Source organism: Giraffa tippelskirchi, chromosome 8, assembly GCF_054371585.1.
Source record: "Giraffa tippelskirchi isolate mGirTip1 chromosome 8, T2T-mGirTip1v1.2.pri, whole genome shotgun sequence".
Taxonomy (NCBI): Eukaryota; Metazoa; Chordata; class Mammalia; order Artiodactyla; family Giraffidae; genus Giraffa; species Giraffa tippelskirchi.
In genome coordinates this window covers 121,113,392-121,127,948 of record NC_137282.1, presented here as the reverse complement: position 1 = coordinate 121,127,948, position 14,557 = coordinate 121,113,392, and the positions used below count along the sequence as shown (strand labels likewise).

General features: G+C 37.8%; 1 protein-coding gene across 1 annotated transcript in view; it reads right to left on the bottom strand.

Moving 5' to 3' along the window:
• Positions 1 to 14,557, bottom strand: part of COL21A1 (collagen type XXI alpha 1 chain) — a 201,884-nt gene that overhangs the window by 149,290 nt on the left and 38,037 nt on the right. The window contains exon 3 of the mRNA XM_081524368.1: positions 11,189 to 13,621. Within this exon, the coding sequence (XP_081380494.1) occupies positions 11,189 to 11,233 (45 nt within the window). The 5' untranslated portion in view covers positions 11,234 to 13,621. The remainder of the gene's footprint in view (positions 1 to 11,188; positions 13,622 to 14,557) is intronic.

Genomic DNA, 14,557 nt, shown 5'->3' with positions numbered 1-14,557 from the left:
GAAAACATAAGAGAATAGCTTCATAATCGTTGGATTAGGTGAATTTTCTTAGGACATAGAAACCACCATCAATGTTAAAAATGGATTCACGTTGGATTTCACCAAAATTAAGATACCATTAAGAAAATAAGTCAATATTTAGAGTAAAATACTTACAAAACATGACTCATACACAGACTAACTTATATAAGTCTTAGAAATCAACAACAGAAAACAATCCCTTTGTTTCTTGATGAGTCTGGCTAATGGTTTGTCAATTTTATTTATCTTCTCAAAGAACCAGCTTTTTGCTTTGTTGATTTTTGTTATGGTCTCTTTTGTTTCTTTTGCATTTATTTCTGCCCTAATTTTTAAGATTTCTTTCCTTCTACTAACCCTGGGGTTCTTCATTTCTTCCTTTTCTAGTTGCTTTAGGTGTAGAGTTAGGTTATTTATTTGACTTTTTTCTTGTTTCTTGAGGTAAGCCTGTATTGCTATGAACCTTCCCCTAAGCACTGCTTTTACAGTGTCCCACAGGCTTTGGGTTGTTGTGTTTTCATTTTCGTTCATTTCTGTACATATTTTGATTTCTTTTTTGATTTCTTCTGTGATTTGTTGGTTATTCAGAAGCGTGTTGTTCAGCCTCCATATGTTGGAATTTTTAATAGTTTTCCTCCTGTAATTGACATCTAATCTTACTGCATTGTGGTCAGAAAAGATGCTTGGAATGATTTCAATTTTTTTGAATTTACCAAGGCTAGATTTGTGGCCCAGGATGTGATCTATCCTGGAGAAGGTTTCATGTGCACTTGAGAAAAAGGTGAAATTCATTGTTTCGGGGTGAAATGACCTATAGATACCAACTAGGTCTAACCGGTCTATTGTATCATTTAAAGTTTGTGTTTCCTTGTTAATTTTCTGCTTAGTTGATCTATCCATAGGTGTGAGTGGGGTATTAAAGTCTCCCACTATTATTGTGTTACTGTTAATTTCCCCTTTCATACTTGTTAGCATTTGCCTTACATATTGCGGTGCTCTTATGTTGGGTGCATATATATCTATAATTGTTATATCTTCTTCTTGGACTGATCCTTTGATCATTATGTAGTATACTTCTTTGCCTCTTTTCACAGACTGTATTTTGAAGTCTATTTTATCTGATATGAGTATTGCCACTCCTGCTTTCTTTTGGTCTCTATTTCCGTGGAATATCTTTTTCCAGCCCTTCACTTTCAGTCTGTATGTGTCCCTTGTTTTGAGGTGGATCCTTGTAGACAGCATATATAGGGGTCTCATTTTTGTATCCATTCAGCCAGTCTTTGTCTTTTGGTTGGGGTACTCAACCCATTTACATTTAAGGTAATTATTGATAAGTATGGTCCCATTGCCGTTTACTTTGTTGTTTTGCGTTTGAGTTTATACACCCTTTCTGTATTTCCTGTGTAGAGAAGATCCTTTAGCATTTGTTGAAGAGCTCGTTTGGTGGTGCTGAATTCTCTCAGCTTTTGTTTGTCTGTAAAGCTTTTGATTTCTCCTTCATATTTGAATGAGATCCTTGCTGGGTACAGTAATCTGGGTTGTAAGTTTTTCTCTTTCTTCACTTTAAGTATGTCCTGCCATTCCCTTCTGGCCTGAAGAGTTTCTATTGAAAGATCAGCTATTATCTTTATGGGGATCCCCTTGTGGGTTAATTGTTGTTTTTCCCTTGCTGCTTTTAATATTTGTTCTCTGTGTTTGATCTTTGTTAATTTGATTAATATGTCTCTTGATGTGTTTCACCTTCGGTTTATTCTGTTTGGGACTCTCTGGGTTTCTTGGACTTGGGTGACTATTTCCTTCCCCATTTTAGGGAAGTTTTCAACTATTATCTCCTCAAGTATTTTCTCATGGCCTTTCTTTTTGTCTTCTTCTGAGACGCCTATGATTTGAATGTTGGGGCATTTAACATTGTCCCAGAGGTCTCTGAGGTTGTCCTCATTTCTTTTAATTCTTTTTCCTTTTTTCCTCTCTGCTTCATTTATTTCTACCATCAAATTCAATTTTTTAAAGAGCAAAAGTCTTGAACAAAGTTTTTAAATTATTAAGAAAATATAGAAATAGCCAGTAAGCATATTAAATGGTTCTCATCATTAGTTACCAAGAAGTGTATGTTAAAACCACAGTAAGATATCATTTCACACCCACTAAAATGGCTAAAATTAAAAAACTAACAACATCAAATGTTTATGAGTCTATGTGGAGAAATTGGAACTCACACATTTATGGTAAGAGTGTAAAATGATGTAACCACTTCAGAGAAGTGTGAAGTTCAGTTTCTTACAAAATTAAACTATGACCAGCAATCCTTTTGCTAAGGATATAACGTAGAGTAATGAAAACATGTGCTAACAAAAAGACTTTAACAATGTTTATAGTAATTTTATTCATAATAGTTCCAAACTAAAAATAATTCAAATGTCATCCACAGGAAAAATAGATAAACAAGTTGTTGGTTATTCACATAATGGAACAGAGCAACGAAAAATAAACTTTTATTGTATTCAACAACATGAATAATTTTAAATATATTCTATTTAATGAAAGGAGACAAACAGAAGAAGACACAGAGTGATCCCAGGGGTATGAAGTCCCAAAACAGGAAACTGCAACATTAGGGGAAGTTTGCCTTTGATGGGAGAAGTAGACTGGGATGTAGCACAAATTAACTTACTGGGTGTTACAAATAGTCTACATTTGCAGTTATGATATTTGGGTGCATAGATTGGAATAAGCTTAAAAGCTGTAAAATTTGTTGGACACAATTTATATCTCAGTGAAAAACAGTGAGTCCAAAATCATCACCATCATTTTTTAAATTAGGCTGGCCCTCTCGACAAAGAGCTTATAAAGTTCAAAAAATGTCATTGAGTAAGAAGCATTTTTGGTGAGTCATCACAAGGATTAGGCAACAACGTGTACTAACAAATATTGACTAACTTCCTTCCCCAAAACCTCAAAATTAAGTTATCCTGCACCTCTATCAAAAATATCTTCATTATTTCTACATAGTATTTAATTACTTCAGAATCCTTGGGCTAAAGTGAATTGTCTAATTACTTTATATTTTAGTTGACAACCATCAATGTAGACAATATAAAAAGGCATTAAATAAATACCACCACCATGTTATTTCACCATGGAAACATAACTCATATATTTAACAAATACATTTTACAGTTATTTAATTGGACATATGCTTATGCATCCTGGAGGAAGGCATGGTAACCCACTCCAGTATTCTTGCCTGGAGAATCTCCATGGACAGAGGAGCCTGGTGAGCTACAGTCCATAGAGTTGCAAAGAGTCGGGCAGGACTGAAGAGACTTAGTATGCATGCACGCATTCCCCTTATAGAGAAGTAAGTTAGCAACCCTAAATAGGAAAGCATAACTCAGAATCTCTACATTCAAAATTGACTACACAAAGAACAATCAGGCAACCTTAGCATCCTTCAAATGTTAACATGCACACAATAAGAGATTCATTAAAAGGCAGACTCTGATTCATTAAGTTTGATTTGCCACCTAAGATTATTCATATGAATGAAGGCCTCTAAAGGAACATAGGAACACACCCTGTCGTTAAACATGAAAAAGTCTGTTTTAGAAAATGTTACTTAAAGAACTTCTTCATAGATAAGGATAAAGGGGGAAATTATTTTAATAGCATGTAGGAATTTAAACTGAGCTCTCCTGCTGATGGAAAATATATACTAGTCCAACTATCCACCAAGCAATCCAAATTATAGAATTAACACTGCCCCTAACCCACTATAATTCAATATCCTTCTTACAGTGTTCTAATGCTCAAAAAAGAAAGTGAAACTGGTGATTTGTAATCTTCCTTTCAACTATGAAGATGATGATCTATATACTATAACCTCATAGGATTATTGTGATAAGGAAAACTTACATGTAAAATGCTTGCGACAACTCTATGCCATTTAATTTGGGGAAGTGTTGAGGAAAGTAAGGCTGACTTAGAGAACATGACTTGCCTGTTGCACACACTCTATAAGCAACAGACTCAGAACTTACATTCAGGTTCTCTCACTCCAGAATTCTTTCCAGTCTTCATTCAACAACAAATATTTCTCAAGTGCCTATTATGTAACAGATACTCTTTTAGGTGCTGGGAATTCAGAAGTGACCAAACCAGATAAGGAATCTGCTTTCATGGCGCCTACATACCAGAGACTAAATAAATGATTGAGTGAGACCGTTTCAGACACTGGTAGATGCTCTGAGGTAACTCGGCCAGGAGCAGAGCAAGGGCTGCTTTCAATACGGACCTCAGAGAAGGCATCTGAAAGGATGCTCTGTGAGCTGACTCTTGAAGGAATGTGAAGGAGCCAACCTGCCCTAAACTGAGGACCAGCTTTCCTTCTGTGGATGGAGCAAGTTTGTTTGTTCCGGGGACAGATGGAAGGTTAGTGACGGGGAGGTGCAGGAGGAAGGGGAGGAAGGGCAGGAGCTATACCGAGGCAACAGGACCCCACCCGGCCTGTTACATTTCCAACTGCTCCCCCTGAATGCATGGTGAATCCACAGAGGGTGTGTTATATTCAGAACCTTTCCCCCTGAATGCACGGTGAATCCACAGAGGGTGTGTTATATTCAGAACCTTTCCCACTGAATGCACGGTGAATCCAGGGAGGGTAGGCAGCTCCTGTGCATCATGGCGAGGATTTCACGTTGTGTAGAGCATCTCCCTTTCAAAATCAAAGAGATCTCTAAACTTTAAGAATTAGGTGACTCTAGAGAAATGAGATCAATTGACGATTATCCTCTTTTACTTTTCATCTCTCTTCCGTTTTCTAAGTTTATAAAAATGGCACAGAGAACCTATTTGCTGGGCAGGAAGAGAGACATAAAGGTAGAGAACAGACTTGTGGACCTCAGGGAAGGAGACGGCGGGAAGAATTGAGAGCGCAGCACTGACATAGGCCCATCACCATGTATAAAACAGATAGCTGGCGGGAATCTGCTTATAGCACAGGGAGCTCAGCTCGTTGTCCTGTGACGACCTAGCGGGGTGCGATGAGGGTGGGAAGGGAGGTTCCAGAGGGAAGGGACATATGTGTACATATAGTTGATGCACTTCATGTACAGCAGGAACTTATACATTATTGTAAAGCAACTATACTCCAATTTTAAAATATATATATATATATATATATCTGTTATATTATGTTCTACTGCCACTGTCACTAATATTTTGTTAAGATCAAAATAAATACTTGTAAGTCAACTTCTGAGAGTAGTGTACACAAATGAGAGAAACTTCCTTGTCTTGTTGCAATGAATGGGTCTCACTGGGTCTGTGGCCAGAAAGGCATGGGAATTCGCGTGAGGAGCACCAGGAATGCAACAAAGCTTTGAAAACAAAGGACTATCGGGAAAAATGCCATCTCATAATGTGGTTGCTAAGCTTGGTCATAAAGCCATCAAATAAATTTGAAGACTAAAAATAGTCTCCTCTTGAGACACTAACACTCATGCTTATTTATAAGCACATATTTATATGCTCTGTCTTTGAACTAAATTGTAAAACAGGAAAAGGTGGGGAAACTGAAATTCTGTACTCCATGTTTTTACACACACACACACACACCCCTATTGTGTTCTATATTTTTAGCATCAAGGTGGTAGGCATGCATGCTAAGTCACTTCAGTAATGTCTGACTCTTTGTGATCCTATGGACTATAAACTATCAGCCTCCTCTGTCCATGGGATTCTCCAAGCAAGAATACTGGAGTGGGTTGTCATGCCCTCCTCTAGGGATCAAACCCATGTCTCGTGTCTCCTGCATCGGCAGGTGGGCTCTTTACCACTAGCACTACCTGGGAAGCCCTAAGATGGTAGGAAAGTGTTAGCTGCTCTGTCGTGTCCGACTCTTTGAGACCCCATGTACTGTAGCTGGCCAGGCTCCCTTGTCCATGGAATTCTCTAGGAAAGAATACTGGAGTGGTTTGCCATTCCTTTCTCCAGGGGATCTTCCCAACCTAGGAATTTAACTCAGATCTCCTGCATTGCTGCCTGAGCCACCAAGGTGGTGGGAGAAATATCAACTGGGACAGATAGAACTGAAAATGGCAAAATGCTGGCACATCAGTGAAAGAATTAAGAATGGGTTCATGGGCATATGTAAAGTTTGGTTTGTGTGAGTAATCATTAAAACAACACAACTAAAGTTATATCTTCTCGAATTTCATAGGTCAAATTAAGTTCCCCAAAATATGTAATTAATCAAGGCCATCTTGATTGTGTGTAACAGTTCACGGTTAACTAAACAACTGACATTTGTTATCATATTTCTCTAAACAAAAATCTAGTATTGTAAGGAGACAGGTAATTATAAATCCTCACTTCATAGAGAGGAGGCTAACAGATTCCAAGAAGCTATGATTTTACACTTTGCAGAATTTGCTCTCACGCTGCAGAGTGGGTGACTGCTTTCTTGATCTGTTTATAGAATATATCACACAGCATCCATTAGAGCTGTACAAGAAAAAGTGAACGGCAGTAACTTGGTGGAGTTACTGTAGTTTGGTGGGGAGGTTTAAAATCCATCTGGCCATAGCAGCTTCTAAATATTCAAGCAATGAAATAATGTACATGTCTGTGTAACCATTTAAAATGAGGCCAGTAAAAGATAGTCAAGGAACATGGAGTACAGTGTATTTTATTGGCCTGTACCAGCAAATACACTAAAATCAGGCCATGGGATCCTGTTGGTAATTTTAAGCTGTGCATATAAATGTAGCACCTTTTCCTATCCTCAAATTCCTCTTTTATTAACATATATTAGCCTAATTTTTATTTTTTTCTTAACTCGGTTCTAATTTTTACAATAAGGCATATGAAAAGCAAAGACATCCATTCCCAAAGGGAAAGCTAATAAAATTTTGAAATTCTAATTCAAGTCAAATTGTACTCCAACTTCCTAATCTTCCAATTCTTCCATGATACACCAAAAAGTGTGCTGGAAAACAAGGCATGTGATGTGAGCTCTGGTCCTAGATGTGCCTGGTATGCCAACTTAGAAAATAAAATGTAAGCATTTGTAAAGCTAAAAATCAATACAGGATAAGAGAAAATAAATGGATAGACAAAGAGGAGCCAGGGTAAAAGAAAATGGGTAGAAGAAAGCAACTAATGTTCGAGTGTTATGAAGAAAATCATCAGTAAGCAAATCTAGCACCCCAATATGGTTTCTAATACCATTTCCCATTTAAAGAAATCAGGCTCTTTAGGGAGAATAGCAGATTCCAGGTCTGAGGAACATGAGACAGAGGAATCTTGTCATTCTAAAAACAAGGAAAGTCTTAAGAGTGACTAGGATTAGATCAAAATGACCCAAAGCTAAGCTGAGGGGCTCCTATTTGCTGAAGATAAGGAAGGGCTCCTATTTGCTGAAGATAAGACCCTCTGACCATTGAAAATAATAATGACTACAATGCATTGATGTACAACAGTTTCCTAAACCTATGAGTTCATGATGATAAATACAAAAAATAAAAATAAAAACCATACATTGGTCACCTTTGGGGATTGCTAGCAAACAAATAAAGAAAAAGAATCCAATATTTACCCTACTTTTCCCACATGAATAATAATTCAGAGTAATAGTACAATTAATTAAGCAACAGTTAATAAATACCAGAAGAATATAATAGAATTCGAAAAACCATATTTTGCAACTACTAATGAATGAGTTGTTGTCACTAAGTCATGTCCAACTCTTTGCAACCCCATGGACTGGAGTGCACCAGGCTTCCTTGTCCTTCACTATCTCCTGGAGTCTGCTCAAATCATGCCCACTGAGTCTATGATGCCATTCAGCCATCTTAGCTTCTATCGCCCCCTTCTCCTCTTGCCCTCAATCTTTCCCAGCATCAGGGTCTTTTCCAGTGAGTCAGCTTTTCACATCTCGTGGTCAAAGTATTGGGGCTTCAGCTTCAGCATCAGTCTTTCCAATGAATATTCAGGGTTGATTTCCTTTAGGATGGACTGGTTTGATTTCCTTGCAGTCCAGGGACTCTCAAGAGTCTTTTTCAGCACCACAATTTGAAAGCATCAATTCTTCAGTGCCCAGCCTTCTTTATATTCATAAATATAATATGGCAAAGAACACCAGTGCTGCCAATATGACTGGGTGAAACGTTAGAGATGAAATCAGAACACATACATTACTTGACTGCACCTGAACCCACTCACCTACCTTATTTAGCATCATTAAAGTGAATAAGATGCATGTTGCTCCAGACATGACATAATAGGAGCACATGGCCATCTGTGAATTATTTTTGGTCAATAAAAAAGAACACACACCTGGAACTACTCAAGTCTCTGGATTTATGCAATTATAAGAAATTCCATCCTGTCTTAAATGACACCGAGATGATGAAATCAGTGAAGGTGAAAATTTGTACAATTGATAAACAAGCACCATAAAAACAAAGGAGAAATTACATGTAATTGTGGGCTTTGTTGGAATCCTGACTGAAACAACAAATTGTACATATTTTTGAAACAGAGAAAAGTGAACATGGACTGGGTATTAGATGATACACACCATTTAAAAAAATTCATTGGGTGTAATAGAAGCACGGTGGTTTTTTTGCTTCAGCTTCTTAAGGAATCGAAGAAAAAAATATAAATGTTTGTTATACAAATATAATAAAAGTAGAAGCCCCCCAGCGGAGGAAAATATTTGTAACAGATACAATCAAAAAAAATTGTATCCAAAACACAAATTTTCTATTCTAAATGTTTTCTAAGATGAATAGCCAACTCTATTTGTTTTGTCTTTTTCTTACTTTAAAACTTTTTAATGGCCAGAGCTTACTAAAAAATATGCCCAAAATTCCTGGGTATGGCTAATAGCAGATTGATACTCACAGAGCATGTGTGACAATATTGTAAATATCCAGCCATGGTGGGAAAGAAGGCAATGCGTGGAATTATTTGCATGCATGCATGCTAAGTCGCTTGAGTCATGTCAGACTCTTTTCGGCCCATGGCCTGTAGCCCGCCAGCCTCCTCTGTCCATGGGATTCTCCAGGCAAGAATACTGGAAGGGGTGGACATGCCCTCTCAGGGGTCTTCCTGACCTAGGGATTGACCTGAATCTCTTTTGTCTCCTGCATTGGCTGGAGGGTTCTTTACCACTAGAGCCACCGGGAAGCGAGAAAACAAAACAAAAACCTCTCACCCGGTGTCGTCGGTGTCGTGTTTCTCCTCTAAGCTAATTGACTAAATTAGGAGCAGTGGCTGGAGATGGGACTGGGTTGGGGGTTGTTCCTTAACCGGATGTGTGACATACATAGTTATTAGTATAATTACCCCCCTTTTTAAAACACAAATGTTATTTCCTGGGTCATTCTCTGAAAATTCAAATTTCTTTTTCTTCTTTAAGTTGCCCTTCCTCACAGCTTCTACTTTCAAATTAAACTTAAATTTAAGGCCACCTGATTCATAAAATACCTCTAGACTTTTATCAAAACTCAGTGAATGTGTCTGCCACATCAACAATTTTTAGCATGATGTTTTATGACCAGTTCTTTTTCTGATTTTTCTAACCAACTTTGATGAGTTTCAAAAATTATGAAATGGTCAGATGAACACTGGAGAATAGGATGGCAACAATTCAGATTTCCTGAAGAGTTTAAGAGACCTGGTTGAACCTGAATAATTACTGTTAAATCATTCTTAATTCTAAAAGCATCAGTGCAAAGCATTTTATTAACATTCCTCATACTCAAGTTGCAATTATGATACACTAGAGGGTTTCCTGGAACTACTTTATGGTAACTTGGGGCCTCATATAATTCATATGCACTGTGTACTTAGGTTCTTTTTAAAGGTTTAGATCATTATTCTTGTTTTTGAATTGTCATGGATCTATGACTGCTGTTGAGTTTAACCATTGACATATTTTTTAATACTAATTGCTAGTCAGAAACAGACCACCCCTCACAAAATAAGATTTCTATGATATAATGAATATGAACCACTTAATAAATGATTTTATACTCTAGTTTTGCTACAAATACAAAAATTGATCCTACCCTGAGATATTTTTGGTTTACAGGAGAAATTCTAGGCTTGTTAAACAAATAACACATTGATAAAGACAGCATTTAAATAGAATATGATTATAATTGTCTCTGTGAACTTATAACTTTTCCCTTTCAAGGAAAACAACTAATCATAGAAAATAGAAATATACGGCACTTACCGTGGGACCAAGAGAAACCACAGGGAAAATCTAAAATTTCAAGTCATTGACAAAGAAACAAAATATCACCAAGGAAAAGGCACAAAAAAAGGTAAAGGAAAAATACAAAGCATGATTATCATCTAATTTAATGTTGTACTTAAAGTTCTTTGTAATTGCTAAGAATATTTTGTACAAAGACATTAAATGTATGGTTTCCATAGTTAGATATTTTTATATTGAAGCATGAGAAAACAAAAGGTACATACTCAAACATTATTAGAATTATATTTATCCATTAATGATGTATATCTACCTGCTGCAGGACTTCCTGGTGGCTCAGTGGTAAAGAATGCGCCTGCCAATGCAGGAGATGCAAGTTTGATCCCTGGGTCAGGAAGATTCCCTGGAGGAGAAAATGGCAACCCACTCCAGTATTCTTGCCTGGGAAATCCCATGGACAAAGGGGCCTGGTGGCCTATAATTCACGGGGTCGCAAGAGTCTGACACGACTTAGCAACTAAACAGTAACAACAATCTATCTGCTACAAATCAATGGGTGAAAGCATTATGTGACTTAAAAATATTAGACTAGGTGTTGGAAGGCAATATTTAGCCTGATTCTGCCATTATTAGAATTTAAGCAAGAGAGAAGAAAAAAAAAAAAAAAAATCCAGCCAGGACTGCTCTCTGGGACCTGTGCTCTTTTCTATAAAAGAAAAGAATTGACCACTTTGGAATTCTGTGAATCTGTGATAATCAGCAAAATCAATTTACACGTATTCTTTTGTGTGCCTTTTCAAAAAGAAAAGTTCAATTGTACCAGGGGGCTTCCCTTGTGGCTCACTGGTAAAGAATCCTCCTGCCAATGAAAGACAAGAGGGTTCAATTCCTGGGTTGGGAAGATCCCCTGGAGAAGGAAATGGCAACCCACTCCAGTATTCTTACCTGGGAAATTCCACGGACAGAGCAGCCTGGAGGAATACAGTCCATGGGGTCACGAAAGAGTAGAACATGACGTAGCGACCAAACAACAACAACAACAAAATAATACGCCACTGCATTGCTGCTTCTTTAAAAAACAAATCATAGACACTTAGGAAACGAGTGTCAGAGCCAAGATGCTATACTTCAGTGGATAAAAAACAAATATGCAGTGTTGATTAGATATGCTATGTAATGTTCAGTTCAGTTGCTCAATCGTGTCTGACTCTCTACGACCCCATGAACTGCAGCACTCCAGGCCTCCCTGTCCATCACCAACTCCCAGAGTTTACTCAAACTCATGTCCATTGAGTCGGTGATGCCATCCAACCATCTCATCCTCTGTCGTCCACTTCTTCCGCCTTCAATCTTTCCCAGCATCAGGGTCTTTTCCAGTGAGTCAGTTCTTCGCATTGGATGGCCAAAGTATTGGAGTTTCATCTTCAGCATCAGTCCTTCCAATGAATATTCAGGACTGATTTCCTTCAGGATGGACTGGTTGGATCTCCTTGCAGTCCAAGGGACTCTCAAGAGTCTTCTCCAACACCACAGTTCAAAAGCATCAATTGTTCGGAACTCAGCTTTCTTTATAGTCCAACTCTCACATCCATACATGATTACTGGAAAAACCAAAGCTTTGACTAGATGGACCTTTGTTGGCAAAGTAATGCCTCTGCTTTTTAATATGCTCTCTAGGTTGGTCATAGCTATTCTTCCAAGGAGCAAGCATCTTTTAATTTCATGGCTGCAGTCACCATCTGCAGTGATTTTGGAGCCCCCAAAAATAAAGTCTCTCACTGTTTCCACTGTTTCCCCATGACCTTAGTTTTCTGAATGTTGAGTTTTAAGCCAACATTTTCACTCTTCTCTTTCACTTTCATCAAGAGGCTCTTTAGTTCTTCTTCACTTTCTGCCATAAGTGTGGTGTCATCTGCCTATTTTAGGTCATTGATATTTCTCCCAGCAATCTTGATTCCAGCTTGTGCTTCATCCAGCTGGGCATTTCGCATGAGGTACTCTGCATATAAGTTAATTAAGCAAGGTGATAATATATAGCCTTGAAGTACTCCTTTCCTGATTTGGAACCAGTCTGTTGTTCCATGTCCAGTTCTAACTGTTGCTTTCTGACCTGTATGCAGATTTCTAAAGAGGCAGGTTGGGTGGTCTGGTATTCCCATCTCTTGAAGAATTTTCCAGAGTTTATTGTGATCCACATAGTCAAAGGCTTTGGCATAGTAAATAAAGCAGAAGTCAATGTTTTTCTGGAATTATCTTGCTCTTTCAATGATCCAACAGATGTTGGGATTTGGTCTCTGGTTCCTCTGCCTTTTCTAGGTCCAGCTCAAACATCTGGAATTTCACAGTTCATATACTGTTGAAGCCTCTCTTGGAGAATTTTGAGCATTACTTTGCTAGTGTGTGAGATGAGGGTAATTGTGCAGTAGTTTGAACATTCTTCAACATTGCCTTTCTTTGGGATTGGAATGAAAACTCACCTTCTCCAGTCCTGTGGCCTCTGCTGAGTTTTCCAAATTCGCTGGCATATTGAGTGTAGCACTTTCACAGCATTTAGGATTTGAAATAGCTCGACTGGAATTCCATCACCTCCACTAGCTTTGTTCGTAGTGATGCTTCCTAAGCCCCACTCAACTCCGCACTCCAGGATGTCTGGTTCTTGGTGAGTGATCACACCATTGTGGTTATCTGGGTCGTGGAGATCTTTTTTGTACAGTTCTTCTGTGTATTCTTGCAACCTCTTCTTAATATCTTCTCCTTCTGTTAGGTCCATACCATTTCTGTCCTTTAATGAGCCCATCTTTGCATGAAATGTTCCCTTGGTATCTCTAATTTTCTTGAAGTGATCTCTAGTCTTTCCCATTCTGTTTTCCTCCATTTCTTTGCATTGATCACTAAGGAAAGCTTTTTATCTCTCCTTGCTATTCTTTGGAACTCTGCATTCAAATGGGTATAGCTTTCTTTTTTTCCTTTGCCTTACACTTCTCTTCTTTTCACAGCTATTTGTAAGGCCTCCTCAGACAACCATTTTGCCTTTTTGCATTTCTTTTTCTTGGGGATGGTCTTCATCACTGCCTCCTGGACAATGTCATGAACCTCCATCCATAGCTCTTCAGGCACTCTGTCTTCAGGCACATGTAATGTTCATCATGTAGTAAAGAGTGCTTTCACTTACAGTTATTCATGATTACTCTCATCCACTTCATCATTCCTTGTCTGAGCTCCTCCCAGCCAATAGCATTTCCTGCTTTACTAATGGGTTTCTGTGTAGAACAATTGTCTCTCCAACTAGTACGCGTACTAGTCAGCACAGGGCTGGTATTCAAACCCTGGTCCACCAGTTGCTATCTCGGGCCCGTTCTCAAACCTCAGTTTCTTCATCTGAAAAATGAAAAAGCTATTCTAGGACTACTGTGAAGATCAAATGAGATAGTAAAACTCTGGCTCGCGTGAGGTTAAATAGTGCATAGCAAGCACTTTACATTTCACTGTTCACTCTCCCTAGAGTCCTAATTACAAACAAGAAATTATTTTATCTGTCTTTTGTGTCCTGCAGAGCCCTCAACAATGCTAAGTTCCCAGAAGGCACTGAAATATCTTTTGCATCAGCGGTTTGATAAGAATTTATTGAGAATAAACTTGTGTTACACTTTGGGGTCAGCATGGGAAGAAAGTAAAAATGAAGATGAATGTTACAGTTCTTTCACTGGAGATTTCTAAATCAGCCAGCTACCACATAAGGATATTAGAAGCATGAAGTAATTTTCACGTAACTTGGAACAACTGTAACTAGAAGTTGACCAAAGTATTTAAAAATACTAGACAAAAATTTAAAAAATGCATATTAATTCCCAAATAGGAAAGATTTTAGGCTATGGCCATTGTTTATCTCCCTTGATGAAAGTCCCTTGGAGTTAAACTCTAATGGGCAAAATGTGAATTTTTGTATAATTGGAAACCTGTTTTCTTTTTCTTGGAGTAGGACTCACAGGAAAAACATTGCAGAGATTCAAGTTCCATGATAAAGGAGAAAAAACAAAATCGGTTTTCATAGATGGGATGAAATCATGTTTCCATAGAAACACTGAACTTTTTTGTTACAGCCCAACTTAGCTGGCAATTTTGGCTAATTTCAACTATAAAAATTAATGTGGCAACTTAAAAAGATTTACCCCATTTTATCATGAATATAATTTTCAAATGAGAGCTAAATACATGGAAAGCATCTCACTGGATTTAAGACCTATTTTTAAACTTCTTTAATCATTACCAACTTCACCTGGCAAAGATATCATTTAAATTGGAAATAAAGCCAAT